Below are 24,210 nucleotides of genomic sequence, written 5' to 3'. Positions count from 1 at the left end.
AAGATGTAATTTCCTATTGTTGTGGGCCACTAGTGGTGCAGTGGATAAAGTTCTGAGTCTTAAGTCAAGAAGACTCATCTTTAGTGAGCTCAAATCTGGCCTCAGACACTTACTGGCTATGTGACCACAGGCAAGTCACTTGACCTTGCTTACCTCAGTTTCCTCACCTGTAAAATGAGGTGGAGAAGGAAATGGCAAACCACTCCAGTGTCTTCGCCAAGAAAACCTCAAATGGGGTCACAAAGACTTGGACATAATTGAAACAACTGAACAACAACTTGGAATTGTTAACTTCAAATATTAGTTCAGCCCATGTAGTAACAAAGAGGTTTTATGTAACACTTGAAACATTACTCTATTCTTCTATCATGTCTGCATTGAAGTAGAACCTGCCAAGATTCTGAATTACTGGAGTAATAGTTAATTAGTACTTAAATACACATTACTAAACCAAAGAAAGGCCTACACATTTCCACAATGTAATAATCTACAGTTGTTTTTAAACAATGAGCCCCATAGTCGCTATAGGACATATCGCAGTATTAATAAACCAGATGGCTACAAGCTGCTTTGTTTAACAGATAATTTTTAAAAGTCAACTTGGGTTTTTGGTTGTTTGCTTTTTAAATACCTGGCAAGTGAGTGTGTCAGGCTTAGGTTGGAGATAGACTCACTCAAGTTAATTTGAGGAATTGCTCAAGTTCAATGCAGAGAGTCTAAAAAGTCCTGGGCACCCCCCCAGGCTATATTGTATATGACCTTCAAAAGGCAATTCTTTTATGGAAACCTTTCCTGTAAGACTGTTATTTTAAAAGGGTTAAGGAGTCAGGGTTGTGAAAGATAAATGAAAATATTTGGGAATCTATTAATATTGAATGAAGTGGGAGGGAAGTGGGAAAAAAAAGAGCCAGGAGCAATTGAAGAGCTAGAGAGGTTAAGAGGAAAGCTAAAAGGGAGACAGAGAAGAATTCAGTTCAGAGATAAATCCAGCAGATTGCCAATGGTGTCATGGAGAGATTTCTCAAAACAAATTAATATTAGTCTTTTTTCCTTCTTCCTATTATCTTTTCTTCTCTCCATGTCTCTCCTAAATATTTTAAGGCTACCTGATAAAAAGGATTAGCTAAATTTTGAGGGGGAAAGAGTGTTTCTTTATTTAGGCCAGAGCTTTTTTTATCCTTCTGTGTCTACATCTCCATCCTATCTCACCTCTTTCCAGCAGATGCAGAGAGTAATATTTGCTGATAAAATTACTCATCCAACAAGGAAAGAAAGAAAGATTCTCATGAATTATTTCATTATCCTAAATCTATGGTTCACTTCAATGAGCAGACATATTTAGTACCTGTTTCCATATGGAGATAAAGGAAGAGAGTGTAAAGATATATACAGAGTCAGAGCCAGGGAGACAGAATAAATAAGAGAGAGAGACAGATTGAGAGGGAGAAAGAGAATGAGAGAAAATAAGAGATAAAATGAAAGAGGAGAATAGAGAAAATGAGAAAGAATGGGATGAGAGAGGGTAAGAGAGGGAGAGAGGAATTGAGAGACAGAGAAAAGGGAAAGGGAGAAAGGAAGAGAGAGACAGAAGAATGAAGGGAGGAAGACAGAAAGAGAGGGAGAGAAAAAGATAGAGACAAACAGAGAGAAAGGGGAAGAGAGAGAAACAGAGACAGAGAGGCAGAGGCAGAGAGAGAGAGGGAGAGAGACAGAGACAGGAAGAGAGATGGAGAGACAGACAGACAGAGGGAGAGAGATGGAGAGAGATGGAGAGAGAGAGAGAGAGAGAGAGAGAGAGAGAGAGAGAGAGAGAGAGAGAGAGAGAGAGAGAGAGAGAGAGAGAGAGAGAGGAGAGAGAGAGAGAGAGAGAGAGAGAGAGAGAGAGAGAGAGAGAGAGAGAGAGAGAGAGAGAGAGAGAGAGAGAGAGAAAGAAAGAAAGAGAATAGTGACAGTGATGTTTTCCTTTCTGTAGGTAAAACAGCACTGCAGTGGTTCTCTGGCCTCCTGACTCAGCATTCTTTCCAAAATGTCATTTCTTAAAATGTACAATCTCAATTTTGCAGGCACACACACTTTGCCAAATTCCAAGAGCTACTAGGAAACATTTTTATATTAATATAAAAAAAGAGTTATTCTGACAGATGGAATTGGTTGGGGGAGGAAAAGAAAGAGAGGTTTATATTTTGATATGCAAAGGGAGAAATACTATAGCAAGAAAAGCTATTATCTCACTATCAAGCCCAGTCCCTTGATACCAGTAACTACACAAGGTTTCCAGTAAAACAAGCAGAAATACTTACGCATATCACCAAAGGCACCTTTTGTCACTTTCGTGGCCCTTAACACATTCACCGTGAACTTGTGTGAATACTGATGCTCCACCTGAAAATCAAAGACATCAGATTGGTAAGAAAAATCTCCCCCAAAGAAATTACCAATCGATTTCTTTTATTTTCCCCCTAGGTCCAAATAAATGATGTCCAATTCAGAGAGCTTAAAATACATACCAGAAACATTGTTGCTCTATCCTTAGGATGCTGCTCTTTATCCACTTCTCCACCCACATCACTCCCTCCCTTGAAACTTCACTGGAAGTTAATACCACACTAAAATATCTCTACAGCTTTACTGCTAGCTAAGGTAGACTGCCAAGATTTCAAAGAAAAAACTGTAAATCACTGTTCCATCTCTCTAGGCATATTATGGGTACAATCATAGTCTGTACCTGAGAAGTAGCTCAGTCAGGTAAAAGGAAAGAAAGCATAGCTAGGTAAATGGGGGGTTTGTATAATCAATAAACATTTATTAAATGCCTTCTTCTATGTGGAATATATCTCAGTTTAATGTTTATCAAATCTCCCAAATATTGTATCAGAGGATCTTGACTGTTTTTGCCATGGACCCACCCCCCCATTGGCTGTCTGGTAAAACCTATCAATTCTTTCTCATAATAGTTTTTCCCCCTTTAAACCCCTACTTTCTGTCTTAGTAACCACTCTTAAGACAGAAGGGCAAAGTCAAGGCAAATGTGACTTGCTCAGCATCAAATAGCTAGGAAGTGTCTTAAGGGTAGATTTGAACTCAGGTCTTCTTGACTCCAAGTCTGACACTCTATCCAATGTGCCACCTACTTGCCCATAGGATGTTTTAAGTGAATAAAATAAAATATATGAGATTGCAAAGGAAACCAGTTATACTAAAATAAAATGAGCATTTTTAAAGTTCAGACAAGCCAGGTTAAGAACTTCTTACTAAATGAGCTAATATATATGTGTATATATATATATATATACATATATATTCTTTTTGAAGTTCTTCATTCACTTAATGTGAATGTTGCGTGATACTTTAAGATCCAGAAAACTCTTGGTTCAAATCTCACTTCTGAGACAGAACCATTTACATAGTGACTATTGGCTGGCACTGTACCAAGTGTTTTACTCAGTATGTTTTAAGTCATTTATTCTTCACAATAACCATACAAAGTAGTGTTTTTATTATCTCCATTTTACAGATGAGGAAACTGAGACAAAAGGATGTTAAGCATCTTGCCCAGGTAATATAACTAATCATGTGTATTAAAGTCAGATTTAAATTCAGGTCTTCCTAACTCTAGGTCCAGTGCACTAACCAATGTACAACACAGATGCTAGAAATTCTGTACACTAAAACTAATGTATATTAACTCACAAGACATTCTCCCAAATCTTTTCCCAAGTTCTATTTACTCAAGTTTAATATAATTTTAAGAGGTCTGTATATCTGAGTTCTAAGGCCAGAAGCAAATGAGAAGCAGCAAACAAAAGAGAGGAAATTGACTGTTTAATGCACAAAAAAAGGCAGCAGGAAGAAATGATGAATGACAAATAGCAAAGTAAAGGCAAAACAAATTATAAGATTATTGGAAAATGATCGTATGTTAGTCCTTAAGAGAAAAGAATAAGCATTTAATTAGTACCCCTGCAAATCAGATCTTGGGCTATGTATTTTATAAATATTACCTCATTTGATCCTCACAGCAATTCAGTGAGATGGATGATTTTATTATCCCCATTTTATAGCTGGGCAAACTGATGCAAACAGAAATGAAGTTAACTGAGACTACATTAGAACTCAGATCTTCCTGATTCTACATTCAGAATTTAGCTCCACTATACCACCAGAGGAGCCAATGTGCTCCAGAAGAATACCCAAACTCTAAAATGTTCCAGGAAGGACAATGATGAAGAAAACTAAAGAATATCAGCTTTAAATATTACACAAAACCCCTACCTTAAAGAGCCCAGTTCACAGAATACTTGGAACCCTTGCTGTAATATAATTTAAAATTACACAAGGGACTAGAGTAGAATCTATTATGCTCCAAGTAAACTAAAAAATGTATAGTGATTGTATCAGTACACAAGGCTAAGCAAACATAAAAACAATAAAAAGAGATAAAGAGGGAAATTTCAGTAGTCTTAAAAGCATCATGAATCAGAAATAAATCTCATTACACATATATAAATCTAGATATCCACCAAACAGCATAACATCTAAATACTCAAGTTAGGGTTATCAATTTGGGGCCTATGAATCTGTGATTTTAATATTTATGTAACTATTTCAATATAATTGGTTTCCTTTGTAATCCCATGTATTTTATTTCATGCATTTAAAACGTTATTCTAAGAAAAGGGCTTAACCAGATTGCCAAAGGAGCCCACCACACAAAAGGTTAAGAGTTTATGTTGTTTTAAAGAAAACACTGACTTTCAGACAGAAATAGAAACTTAAAACTCTAAGAGAGATCTCAATTTACTTCAGTATAGGTAGATCTAGACAAATCTAACCAAAAGAAAAAGGTGTAAGGACTTTGATTGGATGTTGGAAAAAACAGGGATGATGGAACTCTGAGCAATTACTGAGTACAAAATAGAATAGAGTTTCCATACCTCTTGGCTGTGGATTATCTCTTGTTTGCACAATTATTTTCATGTTCTCTCCCTCCCTCATTTGGACTGTGAGTTCTTCTAGTGCAGGGACTGTCTTTTGCCTATTTTTAGTCCCTAGGCCTTAGTTCGATTCCTGTCACACAGTAGATGTTTAAAAAAGCTTATCAACTGACTATTTATGACATCTTTACGAAATTGAACATGTATCATTGGAACATAAATACTTCAACAAAAATTCAGAAAAGCAGAAATACTATTTTTCAATAAAATAATACTATATTTCAATAAAATAATATGTATAAGGAAAAGCCCATTTTATTTGGTGTTTGATAGGTTGAGAATATTTTTTTTTAATTCTAAAACTCAGATTTAAGAATTCTAAAAGCACAGAAGTTTGGACCTTTTTAAAGTTGGAACAAAAAGTTCAAAAGCATCTCAGTATGCCTTGAGGGCATTATTATACTGCATGACAGGAAAATAAATGTTCATAATAATGCCCTTGAGTCATAGAGAAAAGGTTAGATGATACTCCAAAGGATGTATTCATGAAGGAAGACAAATGCATGATACATTCATTTTCCATTCAAATTATAATTTAACAGCTTTTGTGCTTTAACTAGTCATCTGCAGCTAATGGATAAATTATATATTATAAATTATAAATAATGGCTCAGCACAATGAAATCCTAAAAGTTCTGTATGGCCGAGTTTAACTTTATATAAATGAAAGATACCATCAGGAAATGTAAAAACTGTTTTACTGTTATTCTATTTTTAAAAAATACTATAATTCTCTAAAGAGCTACTAAGCATGAAAATAATTTCATGTATGTGTGTGAACCTGTGTTCGGATATGAGGGGAATGAATGGAAAAATGGAATAATTTGAATAATAACAACATTAAGGAATCCTGAGCAACCTAGCCACTGACAATATACGTTTGCTATGTGAATTTCATGAATTATTCTTCAGAGACAGAGGGAATATTGATTGATATTTTAACACTATTTTTTAAAATCCTTTTCTTCTGTCTAAGAATCAATATTAATTATTGGTTCCAAGGCAGAAGAGCAGCAAGGACTAAGCAGGGGGTTAAGTGATTGAGTAAATATAAATACCAGCTACTAAGCTATAGCTACAGCAATTACAGACATGTAAAAGCATTTCCTAAGCACCTACTGTGTATCAAGTACTGTGCTAAGTTTTTAAGGTTCAAAGAAATGCATTTCCAAGCACTTGAAGTCTTATCAGGGGAGACAAGATGCTCCAAAATGCGATACTAGAAATAATTAGCAATGGGATGACACTAGTATTAAGGAGAATCAGAAAAGGATTCTTGTAGAAAGTATGTTTTTAGTTAGGACTCAAGGCCAGGAGACAGAGATGAGAAGAAAATGACTTGCCCAGGGTCACACTGCTAGGTAATGTCTGAAGTCACATCTACTGGCCTGGCTCTCTACTACAAAACCAGCAGTGACAGCCAATGAAAATTGCAAGAATTGGGAGATGTTGTATCATGCAAAAAAAAAAAGTTTACATATGTATATCTGATGGACATACATAAACGTTGTAATGAAGAGGAGTATAAACATCTGGATGAAGTCATAGGGCCAAAAGGAAAACCTTCTTGTAGCACTTCAACTAAGTCTTAAAGGCAGAGAATTGAAATTGAAATGAGGACAAGAGTGCATTAAAATAGCAGGGCAACATATGCAATAGCCTAGAGACAAGATAGCATGTCTTGAACAAGAAGCAACCAATGAGCCCATTTGTTATAGAAGGCAGAGCATATGAAGGCAAGTAAGAAATCAACCTGGAAAGACAAACATTAGTCAGGCTATATAAAGCATTTTAAATCCAGATAGGTATTTTCTCTAAATGCAATAACAACAATAGAGGTACAGGTGTCCAAAGCACTTTATAAAAGTTATTTCACTTGAGTAGTCAACTTCTGGAGCACTTTTTTAACAGGTGACACAGACAGAAGTATAATCTAGACATATCCATTTGGTGCAGTGATAAACATGGAATATGTATCAATATTCCTAGCTTATCTCTTTTTATAACTTAACAAAAATGTCTCTAATATTTAGTATTTATAAAGAACGTCAATGGTTTCAAAGCATTTGTGTATGTTATTTTATTTGATTCTCACAAGAACTCTGTGGTAAGTATTAATATTATCTTCACATTACAGATGAGGAAACTGAGACTGAGAGATTAAATTAATTACTTCCCATATGGTTAGTAAGTGTCTGAAGCAAGACTCAAACTCATGTCATCCTAATTGCAAGTCCAACAATTCTATCCCTTGCACCATCTAGATGGCTCAATTTGACTTAAGGAAAATAATTAGGTATCTGTATTCAAAAAGTATTTATTAAGTATTCCCTATTGCTAACTGCTATAATAATAACAATCTTCTTTTCTATGGCACTTTATACTTTAATTCACAGATCAGTACTTTCTTCCCAATAATCCTTTGAGGTATGTTACAGGTATGATTTTCCTCATTTTTTGAAGGAGGAAGCCAAGAGACAGAGCAAATTAGCTATGAAATATCCTGCAGGCATTATAGCAGAGCTAAGGTTTAGATTCCAGCTTTAAATGATTCTTAATTTTAAATTAAATGTTGTTATATTTCCATTCTAATTCTCTACATTCAACTTCCCTCTTCCCCACTAAGAAAGCAAGAAAAGCAAAGCCCATTACAAATATACATAGTCAAGAAAACAAATTCCTAACAGAGCCAATTAGCATTTCATTTATATATTTTATTCAATATAGAATATATTTAAGTACAGATATATGTGTACATAAATCATATATATGTATATATATATATATATATATATATATATATATATATATTCTGTGATTGTTCTGTCATTTCAGTTGTGTCAGATCCCTCGTGATTCTGTTTGGGTTTTTCTCAGCAGCAAAAGTGGAACAGAGTGCTATTTCCTTCTCCAGTTCATTTTACAGATGAGGAAATTGAGGCAAGCAAGGCTAAGTGACTTGGCCAAGGTCACACAGTGAACAAATGTCTGAGAAGAGATTTAAACTCAGGAAGATGAATCTTTCTGATTCCAAACCCAATGCTCTGTCCACTGTGCCACCTTGCTGTCCTAACACACACTCAAACACACACACACACATATGTACACATGCATACATACATACACATATATATTACTCAATCTGTAGGTGGTCAGCATAGTTGAATAGCATCTGGAGTCCTCTGGAATTGTTTTTGATCATTGTGTGGATCAGAGTTACTAAGTCTTTTAACGTTATGTCTTTCCATTATTATTGCTATTGGGAAATGATTACTTGTTCTAGTTCTGCCTACATTATTTTGATTCACTTCACACAAATCTTTCCAGGATTCTCTGAGACCATCTCCTTCATCATTTCTTGCAGTCCAGTAGTATTGTATCACATTCATATTCCATAACTTGTTTGGCCATTTGCCAATTGATGGGTAACCCCGCAGTTTCTAATTCTTTGTTACCATGAATAAAGCTACTATAAATATTTTTGTACATGTGGTTCATTTACCTCTTCGATTTATCTCTTTGTGGTGAGACCCAATAGCCAGATCACCATTGTTCTATATTTAATTGCTTTCCAGAATGACTAGACCAGTTCACAGTTCCATCAAAAAATACATTACCGTGTCTATTTTCCCAAACTCCCTCCTGATTTTGTCATTTTTCCTTTTTGTCAATTTATAGCTGATCTGATGGACATGAGGTGGTACCTCAGAATGTTTTAATTTATATTTCTCTGATTACTAATATTTTAAAGCCTTTTGCATTTGACTTGGATAACAAGAATTTCTTCCTCTGAAAACCGTCTATTCATATCGTTTGACTATTTGTCATTTACTTAATTGCTTTTTATACTTATAATTCTACTAAATTCCTCACGTGGCCCTCAGTATCTTTATTCTTAAAACAAATCAATAATATTCCCTCCACTGCATGCTTGGAGGTATTTTATAAAAATTCATTTTTAAATGTTTCTAAAAGATGAGAACTCACTGAAGAAAGTAGTTCCTGTCCAATTAGGTTTTTTAAGCCTTTTGCCTTGATTCCCAGTGTCATTATCATAAGTATCATATCATAACTAAGCTGAGCTGGTTCCTACTTGGAAAAGATATTGTGAAGTCTGTATCAGATGCCAGAACCATAGGAAATTATTTTGTTTGAATCAACAGATAGTATTACCTAGGGGGAAATAATGAATCAACATGTTGTGGGTTGCTATTAAGTAGTTAGAAGTGCCATATTTCAATTGAGATGTCAAATCTCAGCCCAGCACACTTAGTCATCATTTTTTCCCTTTTATACCAAGCTTAAGCTTCACTTTCAAGTGCTAGCTAATCTTTTATACTTCAAGTGATATTCTTTAGCTTTGTTCTTTTACATAGCTTCAATCAAGGACTTCTGTTTTTAATTTTCTCCTTTTTCTTAGTACCTCTTATAATGTAGAAGAAAATAATAGCTACTATACATAGCAAGGATGGATGTGGAAGAACGTCCTAATTTTCTGGACTGGTAGAGTAGCTCTTGTAGAGCCATCTAGGTACTCTGACCTCTTTCGGTGGGTGCTAAAGGATATGGACCTTGATAAGATAAAACATCAGTTTTTCTATTATTCCTGAGAAATGGGCAAATTATGCCAAAGAAGATTGACAAGTGAGTGGAGAAAATCCACTAATTTTTAGACTATATAAAAAGATCTAAGGAGAAACACTATGGATCATTGACATTTATAAGCACATGGCAGCATTAAGATGAATTTGCCTGAGTCCTTGGTTACCTTTCATCTTCTTTAACCTCTGAGCACAGCTCAGAAACCCAAGATCCCGCGGAAAATGGCTATTACTCAACTTAGAGATCTCCCGAGTTCTGGAGTCAGGTGCCAGGGGCTCAGCAAGAAGTGACTTGCACAACAGTAACATTTCTCAGAGAAGAGCCCAACTTTCAGGAGGATCCTACAGCTACCAAACCAAAGTCAAAACTGTATGTGGCTGGCCAAGGGATTTAGACTTCCTGACTTGATCCAAGAGAGCAGGTATGAATGAAAAGTAGTCTTCTTTACCTTCCAGGGAAATTAGACTTAGCGTAACATGTATTCCTTGAGGGTTTTTTTTTCTTCTTTCTCTTAATTTGTGATTGTGAGTCCTCTGTGCCCTAAGTATTTTCTGTGGCAGAGGAAAACAAATATTCCCCAAAACCATATTGTCCAGTGAGTATCTTTTCTAGAAGAGATTATTATACTGTCATTTTGAGGAGACCCTATGTATGAAACGCAGCTAAGCTAAACTGTCAATTTTCCTTAAAGTCTTACAATGGGGTGGAGATAGAGTGAGAGAGAAGACTCAGAGCTTTCATTGTTGACTACCTGCAGGAAGAATACAGCTCTTTTGAGTTCAGAGCATCCATCTGATGGATGTGGAGTAGGAGAGTGACCTCAGGTCATGGGTAATGAAATGTTATTATCTCCATTTTATAGAGAAGGAAACTGAGGCACAGATAAGTAGGGAGTAGCACCTGGCCATTATCTCACAAGTAGTTGTATCCAACTTGCTGCAGTGTTACATACACTGCTACAGTGTTAAAGAGCTATAGAATCAAACTCAGTGGTATTGGTTTAGTTAAAGTCTTCCAGTATTCCTTCCACTACACCACAATGGCTCCAGGACATTTTTTTAGTAAGTATAGTATTATTCTTCTAATTTGGGTTTTTATTATATGTAGCTGGGAAAATAAAATATCAAAAAATTAAATTTTAAATAAATTTTAAAAAAGAAAAAAATTTAGGTTTTTATATAAGCCCTTTGTTCATCAGTGGGCAGTTATACTAGAGTTATAATATGATGAATTATTTTTGCAATCTGAACAAATTTTGATTTTTCAGGATTACAAGACACCAGCCTCTATTGTTAAGAGATGGTGAGATCATTCTTGAATTTCTTAACTCCAGGAAAAGTGACTCAACAATTTTCAGAATAAAAGTTTTTTTTTTAAGTCCATATTACTGCTTTTCCTTGTAAGTTTGATACACTCATTGTGTGTCATGGTAATTTGCCAAATCATGGAATTACCAAACCTCGCAAGACTAGAAACAACTTTAAGAAATAATTTTTTCAATGGAAAAACTAAATCACTTTAGATGAAAATTAACTCCTTTACACGCTTATAATTGCCAGAACTGTGGAAAAAGATTTTATTAGATACATCATGGAAAATGAATAGAGAGTTGGCCAGGAATCTAGGAAGATCTGAGTCCAAATCCTGATTTTTACATGGATAGGCTATGTGAATATGGGGAAATCATGTAACCTCGTGATACTCTATGTAGCTTTCAAAGGCAATAAATTGCAGAAGAATTATCAGAGAACCTTCTACTTTTCTATTGGTATGCCCAGTGTTTAACAGTGTTTACACATATTAAAAACACTTAATATGCCTTATTTTTGCATCCATTCATTCAACCTGCTTTCTCTCTACACCAAAGGAATTATAGATCCAGTCTATCTCTACAGAAAGTAAACCATCACTCATTCTAGAAATAACTGGACCAACTCAATAGAATTTCCCAAATTTTACAAAACTTTGAGAGTAGTACTGAACACATTCTCAAAGAATCCCAACCTTCAATGTATAGACCAAGTATCTATTAAAAAGACTTATTCTGATTTCTCTCCTGGTACTAGCATGCTTTCCTCCTTTAAATTGCTTTTTTTGGTTTTTGTTTTATAGCTACCACAATGCTAGGAATAGAATGGACTTAATAAATATTTATTGACTAATTTTGATTGACTAATTTATTATATTTACTTAATTAGGTTCAGGTTATATCCCATTAATAGAAAAACTCCTCAAAAGCTAAGGTAGTTTTGTCCTTATCTTTGTATTCCTAGCATTGAACACAGTCCGTTATAAAAACTAGTTGGGCTGAATTGAATTGACCATCTTTCCTGGTCATAAGCAGCTGACAAATTTATACTGTTTGGCAATGGCATTTAATTATCCTTGGCTGAAAATATTGACTTACACCCATCCCCATTGGACCTTTAAAGACATGTAACTGAACTCTGTGTGTTCACCAGACAGTACTTTAAAAACTTTCTTCAGAATAAGATGTTCAGAATTTTCCTAAATCAGATAGCTTGCTGAATAAAGGGAAAGTAATTAACAAATAAATAATCAGACAAATAGATGAATTAAAACATAAATAAAAACAAATCGCCTTAATTCATCAGCTATGAAATATAGGACTATTTTTATAGAGTTAAAGGAGGAAGAGGTAAGAATATAAGAACCATGGCATGTGTGATCATTTGAAATGAACAGAATACATTTGATATACTCAAAAACTTGCAAGGATAATTTGTAGGATGAGACTTTTTAAAAAATCAATTTTAAATTGAGATTAAGAAAAGATAACCCTCATGATTACAAGCAGAGCCTGTTGTTATCCAGACAAATTATGGATTTTAAATACTCTGAGCCAAGATTTTTAAAATATTTCAATGGAAAATTCTTAAAATCTAATATAATGAGATTTATAGTGTCTGGACCATATCATGGCTGAAGATAAAAGTAGTCTGATCACTTTAGATCTTTCTTTGGTTTAGAAAGAACCAAGTTCTTTCAAATAAAAAGTCAGCTAGAAATGTATTATTGTTTCATTGACTCTGCTGATGTTAAGCCTCCAGGATAAGGAAGAGTTTATCAGGATGTCAAGTTTAGGTAATCAAGCTTGGCTATACCTTTTTCTCCACTACCTCACTCTATTATTTTATTAGATTTAAAAGTTACATACTTAAAAAAAATTAATTCCCTTGGGAATCACTTCAATTTATAGATTACTGTGTCTTACAGGGCAATAGATATGTTTACAAAGTGTGTCAGCAGGACCATTATTCTTAAAAAGCAAGCAGGATGTGGTCTTAATTGTAACCAAGTTTTTAAGGTAATAACAATAAAAAACAAGAGCATTTAAATAGCACTTCATATTTTTCTAAGCATATTATTTTCTCTCCTCAACAAACTTGGAAGATACGTAAATATTACTATCCACCTTTTACAAATGATGAAACTGAAACAGGCAAGGATGAAGTACGTGATTTGAGCCGGGTCACAGAATAAGTGTCTGATACTAAATCTGAACTCATTTCTCCCTGACTTCAGGTATAGCACTACTCCACTCAATGAGATGCTGATGGATGGGCAAGTATCTTATTAATAATCAATGGTAGCAATATTACAATTCAAAGTTCACAAAGCAGTTTCAAATGCTCACAACAACCCTCTGAGGCAACAAAGAGATTATTAGTACCATTTTACAGAGGAGGAAATCAGATAGATGAATGAAAAAATAAATAAAAACAAATCTCCTTAATTCATCAGCTATGAAATGTAGGGCTGATGAATAATACAGACAAATTATGGATTTTAAATACACTGAGCCAAGATTTTTAAAATATTTCAATGGAAAATTATTAAAATCTAATATAATGAGATTTATAGTGTCTGACCATATAGTAAAAGTGTCTGATCACTTTAGGCAGAGGAGATTAAGAAACCGTTGTAGATGATGTAGAGATATGAAGAGACTTACTCATGATCACATAGTTATTATTATGATAGGAAGGTCAGTGGATACAAAAGATTTCAAAGTTACATGAGACAACCTAGACATTGTCTAGTTTGCAATAAGACAAAGAATAAAAAAAAAGATTGAAAAGATTTTTTTAATCTAGTCTATCTTTACCTTATGTTTCTAGGAAATTACCACACTAACAAGGATTGTTAGATGTGGTATTAATTAATTAGCAAATCAGAAATATTTTGGTGTCTGAGCACTGACAGGATAAGGCCCTAGCCTGACTGAAGTTGGATTAGAACAATTTCATATTACTGCTTACTGAAAATAAACAGCAAAGATTCCCTTGACAGAGGGAGTAAGAGTGAAAAAATTCAAATCATTCAGATTTCCTTCAACAATAATTAATCTTGCAGAAGTTATTTTAAACAGTTTAGTCTGTTTCTGTATAATACTTTCTCTGTTTTAAAAAATCTTTCATTCAAAGTAAGTTGATCAGAGTATACACAGATTTTAAAGTCATTTTCTCTGAAAAAGAATCAGTTATTTTTGTCACAGACACATCCAGAATTTCATAGCCCTGCTGATTTCAAAGCCCTGTTTTGCTTCTCATAAAGCACACTCAATTGGCATCATCATCCTTTGTGGCTTCACCACTTCGCATCCGAGGTAAATATTGGCCCTCCTGGAGAAATTCCAGGATATTATACATTCTCCACTGATTCTTTCTGCTTTCCTTTTGGGTAGTGGAGGGGAGAATCATCCACAGAGGAATTCATTTAAGGAATTTTAACAAAGGTATCAAAAAACCTTCTGTGTCACCACTGGACTGACATTATGAGAACCAAAGCATATTCTTATATGCAACCCTTCCCTCCTGGTTTCTTTAACAATTCATTAAAGGGTTTTACTAAGTATCTAATGAAGATGATTTAAATAAGGGCTTTAGTCAAGGGCTCTCTCAGTACATGATTTTTAAAAATATTTTTATAACTGAATTTCAATATTGCTTCCCTCTGTAATTTTATGCTGTGCATTGAACACCTGATTCTGAGGATTCCAGGCTTTGCCAGATTGCTAAAAGGAGCCATGACAAAAAGAAAGGGCCAAGAGCCTTCTATTTAAAGAAGTACACATGGATCTACCTACAACAATTTAGTGTTACTATCCATACTTTCCAGAAATATATTCTTATTAAAAAAACATGGGGGGGAATAAAATATTTCATAAACATGTTTTTGCCATTAAATTTTGGTGTAAAATATCTTAGTGAAAAACACCAAGTAGGTCACATTCATTCATAAATTGTACAAATATCTCCTTACAGGACTTCATTGCAAAGGGTTTTGGACTGGCAAGACCTTGAACATCCTTCGAGAGAATTTTTTTAAAAAGGCAACACTGCCAGAATATCACTTACTATAATGTGCTGATAGGGATCTATGCAGGACATTTTGGTTTCAGTTACAGCCAAATCTTTTCTCACTTCGAAGATCCTTCTCAAGACTATAGCTTCTTTGATTCCTGCAAAAGAAGTAATCACCATTAGAGGGAGGATTGCAGATATAGGGCTGATAGGGACTCCAATCTACACATTTTACAGATGAGGAAACTGAGACTCAAAGTCAAGAAACAATAATAGTCATAATAAATAATAATGAACATTTATAAAGTGCTTACTAAGTGCCAAGCACTGTGCTAAGTGCTTTATCTATGTCTCATTTGATTCTCACAACAGCCCCAGAAGGTTGGTGCTACTAACACGGATACAGAGCTTTAAAGCTGCGAATCACAGGGCAAATATTATCTCCTTTGATACTCATAGTAATCTTAGAAGGTAGTTGCTATTCCTATCCTTATTTTACAGATGAGGAAACTGAGGCAAACAGAAGTTAAGAGTCTTACCCAGGGTCACACAGATCAAGATAGTATAAAAATTCAGTTCTTTCTAGTACCATTCCAAAGCTACTAGATGGAAGTTAGGATTATTAAAGTTCTTCTAGAACAAAGTTACAGATTTAAGACAATGATAAATGAATGACTTAGGCAATAAAAATATACTTTAAGTCACCAAGTGTTCACTATTTTCTGTGTAATTGTAGTCACTAACCTGGAGAAGAGAAAGAGTAAGCTATAGACATCACCATTCTGGTGCTTTGTTTATTCAGTGAACAATAATTAATGTCATAGTCATAATAGTCCCAGGGCTTGTTATTTACATTTCCCAAATACTCTAATTTTTAAAATCTTTTAACAGATTATTTCATGGGAAAAGCAATAAAATTAGATAGGGAAAACTTTAATAAAAATTATGATTCTATCACTTTGTAGTTCTGTAGACCTTGGAGAAGGCAATAAAGCTACTGGAGTTTTGGTTTCTTTGACTTTCAAATGGAGATTAACTCTTAAAACTACTGTTAGAATTAAATAAAACCAAATATATCCAGCATTTCATAATTATAAAGTATCATATAACTATAAATAATTAACAAACAACAGCAATAATACCTAACTGAAACTAACATAATGATGCATGTCACAAAATGAAAGAAAAAAGCATTTTCTCTTTTTCAGATATATGCTAATGTGAATATGAAAATGCTTTGTTTGCCCTTGATAATAACATTCATCTTGGACTTTAAGCTTCAGTTTTCAATATTGTCCTTTAACATTGTCTTCATTTCAAGGAACTGTTTTATTTAAACCAAATTAATTAAATAATACCATTTTACTGCAATCTTACTATGCTTTTCTTGGTTGCTCTCACAATGACTAAAATTAAACAGGGTTTCTTCACCCACTGAACTTGTCTGCTGATAACATCCTAAACTTGCTTTAAAAAGCAGAGCCTTGAAGTCAGCGCCTTGCTTGCAGACAATAAATGGCCCCTTTGTTTCTAAGAAAGTTTTGTAATGGAGCATGTTGTTATAACCTGTTATGTTATACCCATTTTTGTAATATCTTTTTAGAAGACTTCCTCATTCACATTTACAATGCTATGCCTAAGAATTAGACCTTTATTTTAAAAAGCGTTAGGAAAATTTAATTTTAAAAATCATTATGTTGTATCATTTTTTTTCAATCTAACAAAAACCTTAGCTACTTAAACTCAGTACCTTTGGTTTATTTTATTTAAACAGCAGCACAAAACAAAAATGGTTAGTGGTGGTGGTGGTGGTGGTGGTACCCAAGAAAATTATTTCTGGAATTCTGGTGTGGAATATTATAATTCAACAAGGATTTGTAATCTCCCAAATACTAGGAGAAAGCAAAAAAAGAGCCCTGGATTCATCTTATGAAAGGACCTGGACAAAAGTTGTACAAGTCATTTAACCTCCCCAGAACTGAGTTTCTTCCTCTGTAAAATGAGTAGATGGGACTAGATGCTCTATGGAATCTCTTCCAGTTCTAGATATCATCCTGTGAGGTTAAAAACAACACAAGCAAACATATATGGGTTATGATATTTATCATTAAATCTATGGGTCAGCTATCAGATTGACTATTATGGCTGAAAAGGAAAATGATAAATATTGAAGGAGATGTAGAAAAATTAATGCACTAATGCACACTTTTGGCAGTGTTATGAACTGATTCAACCATTCCAAAGACCAATTTGGAACTATAACCAAAGGACTCTAAAACAGTGCATATCCTTTGATCTGTGTCATGGAAGCTTTTGGTAGCCTAGTGAAGCTTATGGACTTCTTCTCAAACAATAATATTTTAACATAATTTTAACGTAACAACAATAAATAATTTTTAACAAATAAAAGTCTAAATTTCCATTAGAAGTCAGTTTAAATAAAAATATAGCTTGCTTTCCCACCTAAATTTATAGATAACTTCTACCTAACAAAATCTATCCATGGACCTTTAGACTTCAAGTTGAGAATATCTCTGTACCAGGGAATATTCAAATAGTAATATCATTTGAGAAGGACAACAGGATTCTCAAAAGATACAGCACTTAAATAATCCTTGAAGATTCTAGGAGGAGGGATGTATCCTAAATAGGGAATAGCCTATAAAAAGGCTCCCAAATTGGAGATGAAATAGTGAGTTGAGGGAAGAGTAAGAATGATAACTGGATTATAATGTAGAATGCAGGAGGCAAAGATCCTGAAGTAGTTAGACATTTCCTTCTCCAATGTGTCACCATTTTATAGATGAGGGACTAGGGTAAATGGAGGTTAAGTGAATTGCCCAGGGTCACACAGTCAACATCTAAGGACAAATTCAAACTCAGATCTTCTTCACTACAGATCTAGGCCTCTTTGTACTACATCAACTAACTGTCTCTCTAGATGCATCTAGGGAACCACTAAAGCTTTTTGAGCAAGTGAGTGCACAGTCCAATCTGCACTTTAAGAAGATACATACTCAGGCAGAGTCAAGATGGTGACATAGAAGCAGTGAAAGTTCAGACCTCTAAAAACCCTTCCTCCCCAATTAAAAATCAAATGCTCCTAGGGGACTGAAAATGAAATCTAACAACAGGACAGAGCTAAGGAGCCTTCCTGCTGGACTCAACTTAAAAGGTAAGCCCCCAAAAAGCCTGAATTTGAGAACACTCAGGTCAAAGGGAAAGGAAAAAGGAAGGTCCCAGGACCCTCCTTCTGTAAAAATAGATTTGAACTCTGGACTTCAATCCCCAGAAGCCCTTGCTCCACTTCCCCAAAATGCTTTGTAATCTCACTGAATTCTCACCTGGGCCGAGATTGAGAAGGTATTTATCCTGATTGCAAAGGCTTTTGGGTCTCTTTCTGTCTCTGCTGGCAAACAGACATGTCTCATGATGTGAGTGAAATTTTGGGTAGGCCTCATGGACCAACTGGCATGTGCCTTTTCTTACTTGTATATTCTTAAATTCTCAAACTTTAATAAACCTCTAAAATATGATACTCCTTGCTGAGAGAAACTAATTTCTACCTGCCTCAGTCTCCCCCTAAATTTTAATCTTTACACTCCACCTACAGTACTGAGCCTCCAGCAGTGGTTCAAATCTCTGGGTGAGCAAGGGTGCTAGTCTGGAGGGAGTACCTTACAGGCAAAGTTGTGCCAGGCTCAAGGCCTTGACCACAGGCTGGGGGGGGGGGGGAGGCAACTGGAGGAGAACCTCAAAGAAGGCAGCTGTCCCCCTGAGGTTTTGGCCTCAGGGCACATCCAGCTCTGCAAGTTCAACTCTTCTGGGCTTAATCCTATTAAGCCCTCAGAGGGCAGGGAAGCTAAAACTACAACACCCCTACCCCACAGACTGAGCCTTGCTAAGCTCCAAGGGTGAAGGCTGACAGAAAAACCTAAATCCACAGATCCAGCACACAATGAGAGGTGCAAGACTACAAGCAACTACAGGGAGAAAAGAAGGGGGCAAATATGAGCAAACAACAGAAAAAGAAAAAAGAAATTTCAATCAACAGCTTCTCTCCAGGCATTGAACAAAGAGTAAATGTAACAGAGGAAGATCAAGGAACACCAAGCAAAAACACAGAAACTCCAGAAAATTGTACACAGGCTTTGGAAGAACTCAAAATACAATTCAAAACACAATTAAGAGAGGCTGAAAACAACTGGAAAATGAATTTAAAAAGCAAGATAAGTCATCTGGAAATAGAAAATAGTGTCTCGAAAGCCAAAATTAATCAGCTTGAAAATGAGGCAAAGGAAATGAAAGATGACCTCCAAAGAAAATCAGACCAGAAGGAGAAGGATGACCAAAAAGTCAGGGATGAAAGTTAGTCTTTAAAAACTAGAATACAACAATCAGAAGCAAGCAACTTCACATGGCAGCAAGAAACTATAAAACAGAATCAAAAGAATGAAAAAATTGAGGAAAATATGAAACACCTCATTCACAAAACAGAAGATTTAGAAAATCGTTCCAGGAGAGACAATTTAAGAATCATTGGTCTACCAAAAGACCATGACAAAAGAAAAAGCCTGGACATCATCCTACAGGAAATTATCCAAGAAAACTGCCCCAACAATTAGAACAAGAGGGAAAAGTGGAGATTGAAAGAATCCACAGATCACCTTCTGTACTTAATCCCCAAATGTCAACACCCAGGAGTGTAATAGCCAAATTCAAGAACTACCAGATCAAGGAAAAAGTATTACAAGCTGCTAAGAAGAAGTCATTCAGATACCATGGAACTACAGTGGGATCTGGCTGAATCTACACTGAAGGACTGATAGGCCTGGAATACGATATTACAGAAAGCACGGGAACTAGGCCTACAACCAAGAATCAACTACCCAGCAAAATTGACTATATTCTTACAGGGGAAAGTATGGTCATTTAATAAAATAGAAGAAATCCAAGCATTCATAAAGAAAAGACCTGAACAGAAAATTTGATGCCCAAACACAGAACACAAGAGAATCATCAGAAGGTAATTAAGAAAGAGTGGAAAAAAACCTTTTTTAAAGGACCCAATAATTTAAAATGATATGTATCCCTACAAGAAAAGAGGAGATTGGCAACTCTTAAAAATTGTTATTATCACCTGGGTAAGCTAGAAGAATTATACTTAGAGGGAACAGTGGCAAACTGTATAAGATGAAATGCGAAAACATAAATATGTATATAGATATATGTATGCATAAATATATATATACATATAGAACTAGAGTGTTATTTTAAAAAAATTAATACTAAGAGAAATGGGAAAAGAAACAAAATGGGGTAAATTTATATGTCATAAGGAAGCACATGATGGGAGGGGGCAGAACATCAATTCACAGGAAGAGTAAAGAGTTTGGAGATAGGAAATACTCAATTCTTATGTGCATTGAAAGTGACTCGAAGAGGGAAGAACAATCAAATATATTGGGGCAGAAAATTGATTTGAGCCCTTTAGGGAAGTAGAAGGGTAATAAACGGGCTGGTGGGGAGGGAAGCAATACAAGGGAGGGCGAGGGTGGAGGGGTAGTTTAAAAAGACTGTAAAGAAAATAAGAGGGGAATAAGAAGGGAGGGGGTAGAAAGGGAAGTAAAATGAGGGTGGGAATTAGGGGGACTGATTAAAAACAAAACACTGCTGTAGAAGGAAATAGTGAAAGAATAAAGGGCAGGACAAGGAGTAGAAATCAAAATGCTGGGAAATACACAGCTGGTAATCATAACTCTGAATGTGAATGGAATGAACACACCCATAAAACACAAGAGATAGCAGAGTATATTGGAAACCAAAATTCTACCATATGCTCTCTACAAGAAACAAACATGAGGAAGGTAGATACACATAGGATAAAAGTAAGAGGATGGAGTCAAATCTATAGAGCATCAACAGAAAAAAAAGAAGGCAGGAGTTGCAACCATGATATCTGACAAAGCCAAAAGTAAAACTAGATCTAGTCAAAAGAGATAGGGAAGTTAATTACATCCTGATAAAAGGCAGTATAGACAATGAGGAAATATCAATACTCAACATATATGCACCAAATGGCATAGCATTCAAATTTCTAAAGGAGAAGCTAGTGGAGCTCAAGGATACAATAGATAGAAAAACTATACTAGTGGGAGGCCTGAACCTTCCTCTATCAAAACTAGATAAATCAAAACAAAAAATAAATAATAAAGAGTTAAGAGAAGTGAATGAAATCTTAGAAAAATTAGTTAGTAGATACGTGGAGAAAAATTAATAGGGACAAAAAGGAATACAACTTCTTTTCAGGAGTTCATGATACATTCACAAAGTTTGACCATGTACTAGGGCATAAAAACATTGCAAACAAGTGCAAAAGAACAGAAATAATAAATGCAACCTTCTCAGATCACAATGCAATGAAAATAATAATTAGTAAGGGCACATGGAGAGGCAAATCAAAAATTAATTGGAAATTAAACAATACGATTCTCCAAAATTGCTATCTGCCAAGACAAACACAGGAACTATATGAATAAAAATACAAAACAGTCTCCACACAATTAAAACTAAATCTAAATAATTGGGAAAATATCACTTGCTCATGGGTAGGATGAGCTAACATAATAAAAATAACAATCCTACCCAAATTAATTTACTTATTTAGTACCACACCCATTGAACTGCCAAAAAAAATTTTTACTGAATTAGAAAAAAAAACAACAAAGTTCATTTGGAAGAACAAAAGATCAAGGATATCCAGGGAAATAACGGGGAAAAAAATGCGAAGGAATGTTGCCTTGCGGTACCAGATCTCAAACTATACTATAAAGCATTGGTCATCAAAACAAAATGGGACTGGCTAAGAGATAGCAGAGAGAATCAGTGGAATAGACTTGGGGTAAGTGACCTCAGTAAGACTGTCTATGATAAGCCCAAAGATCCCAGTTTTGGGGACCAAAATCCACTATTTGATAAATACTTCTGGGAAAATTGAAAGACAGTATAGAAGAGAATGGGTCTGGATCAACATTTCACACCCTACACGAAGATAAACTCAGAATGGGTGAATGAATTGAATATAAAGATGGAAACTATAAGTAAATTAGGTCATCACAGAATAGTATACATGTCAGATCTTTGGGAAAGGAAAGATTTTAAGGCCAAGCAAGAGTTTAAAAAAATCACAAAATGTAAAATCAATAATTTTGATTACATCAAATTAAAAAGGTTTTGTACAAACAAAATCAGTGCAACCAAAATTTGAAGGGAAGCAACAAACTGGGAATAAATCTTCATAACAAAAACCTCTGAAAAAGGTCTAATTACTCAAATTTATAAAGTTAAATCAATTGTAAAAAAAAAAAATCAAGCCATTCTCCAATTGATAAATGGGCAAGGGACATGAATAGGCAATTTTCAGATAAAGAAATCAAAACTATTAATAAGCACATGTAGAAGTGTTCTATATCTCTTATAATCAGAGAGATGCAAATCAAAACAACTCTGAGGTATCACCTCATACCTAGCAGATTGGCTAACATGATAGCAAAGGAAGGTAATGAATGCTGGAGGGGATATGACAAAGCCAGGACATTAATGCACTGCTGGTGTAGTTGTAATTGATCTAGCCATTCTGGAGGGCAATTTGGAACTATGCCCAAAGGGGGCTAAAAGACTTTCTGCCCTTTTATCCAGCCATAGCACTGCTGGGTTTATACCCCAAAGAGATAATAAGGAAAAAGACTTGTACAAGAATATTAGTGCCTGCGCTGTTTGTGGTAGCAAAAAAATGGGAAAATGAGGGGATCCCCTTCAACTGGGGAATGGCTGAACAAATTGTGGTATATGTTGGTGATGGAATACTATTGTGCTCAAAGGAATAATAAACTGTAGGAATTCCATGTGAACTGGAATGACCTCCAGCAATTGATGCGGACCGAAAGGAGCAGAACCAGGAGAACATTGTACACAGAGACTGATACACTCTAGTACAATTGAATGTAATGGACTTCTCCATTAGTGGCAATGCAGTGATCCTGAACAACTCTGGAGGGAGCTACGAGAAAGAACACTATCCACATTCAGAGGAAAAACTGTGGGAGTAGAAACACAGAAGAAAAACAACTGCTTGATCACATGGGTGGATGAGGATATATTTGAGGATGAAGACATTAAATGATCATCCTAGTGCAAACATCAACAACATGGAAATAGGTTCTGATCAAGGACATATGTAATACCCAGTGGAATTGCACGTCGGCTATAGAAAGGGGGGGAAAGGGGTGAGGGAGGGAAAGAAATATGATTCTTTTAACCAAGGAATAATGTTCAAAATTGACTAAATAAAATTTTCCAAAAAAATAAAATAAAATCCCAAAAGAAAAATAATAAGATATATAATGGGAGCCAGAATGTGCAGATGTGGCCTATGATGCCATAAATTTGTAAACTACCTTTAGTAAATGTAAACAACAAAAGAAGTTCCAACTAGCTCCAGGAAAACTTGCATATGAGCCTGGACAATCACTGGCACTATGCTTGTTTTTATATAATATCTGCCATGTTCTAGTGTTTGAGGAGGGGAATATACTACTATTTGGTCCCTTTCCCACCAAGAACAACTGGTCTCAGGATGAAACTTCCTTAAACAATTAAATTTATCTAGTAAACCCTGATAAATCTTCATACGACCCATGCCAGTATGGATAGCCTTTATTTCTTTAATATGTCACTCTCTCTCAAATGTTCTTCTACCATACCATTAGCATAATCAGCAAGATATGTATCCTTACCAAAGATTATTTTGGCCATCATGTGAAGAATAATTTAGAAAGCAAAACCAAGAAACAAACACTCAGAGGACTGAAATGTGGAAAAGAGATTAGCCCTCTTGATTCTAGCCCAGCTGCTAGAACTAGAGAGTAATAGATGAAAATGGCAGAGAGGTCATTTAAGGTTGATGAATGAGGAATGAGGAATGAGGAAAATAATTACTTTAGAGCTAACAAAGAACAAAACAGGCAACCATAAAGGTATTAAAATAAAGGCTAGATGACCTAGGTATAATGAGTCAGTGGTCTTCTGGTAAATGAATAACAACTAGTTCTCTTGGAAAAAAATAAAAAGATAAATTAATGTACTTACAATCTGGAATTATACTCTGGGAACTATGAATCCATGTATACTTTTTCATCTAGCAATATCATTATTAAATGACCATTGAAAAAGAGGGAAAAACATATGTCTTAAAAATTTTATAGTAGCTCTTTGTAGTGGCAAAGAACT

At 35.0% G+C, this 24,210-nt stretch overlaps 1 protein-coding gene across 1 annotated transcript in view; it reads right to left on the bottom strand.

Moving 5' to 3' along the window:
* The window catches only part of PLA2G4A (phospholipase A2 group IVA), a 166,284-nt gene that overhangs the window by 105,192 nt on the left and 36,882 nt on the right, over positions 1-24,210 (bottom strand). Inside the window, exons 2-3 of the mRNA XM_007480974.3 lie at positions 14,977-15,080; positions 2,301-2,382 (exon numbers count right to left, since the gene is read on the bottom strand). Of these exons, the coding sequence (XP_007481036.2) occupies positions 2,301-2,382; positions 14,977-15,009 (115 nt within the window). The 5' untranslated portion in view covers positions 15,010-15,080. The remainder of the gene's footprint in view (positions 1-2,300; positions 2,383-14,976; positions 15,081-24,210) is intronic.

This window comes from Monodelphis domestica, chromosome 2, assembly GCF_027887165.1.
Source record: "Monodelphis domestica isolate mMonDom1 chromosome 2, mMonDom1.pri, whole genome shotgun sequence".
Lineage (NCBI taxonomy): Eukaryota > Metazoa > Chordata > Mammalia > Didelphimorphia > Didelphidae > Monodelphis > Monodelphis domestica.
Note: the sequence above shows the minus strand (reverse complement) of the source record. Positions and strands in the feature narration are given on the sequence as shown.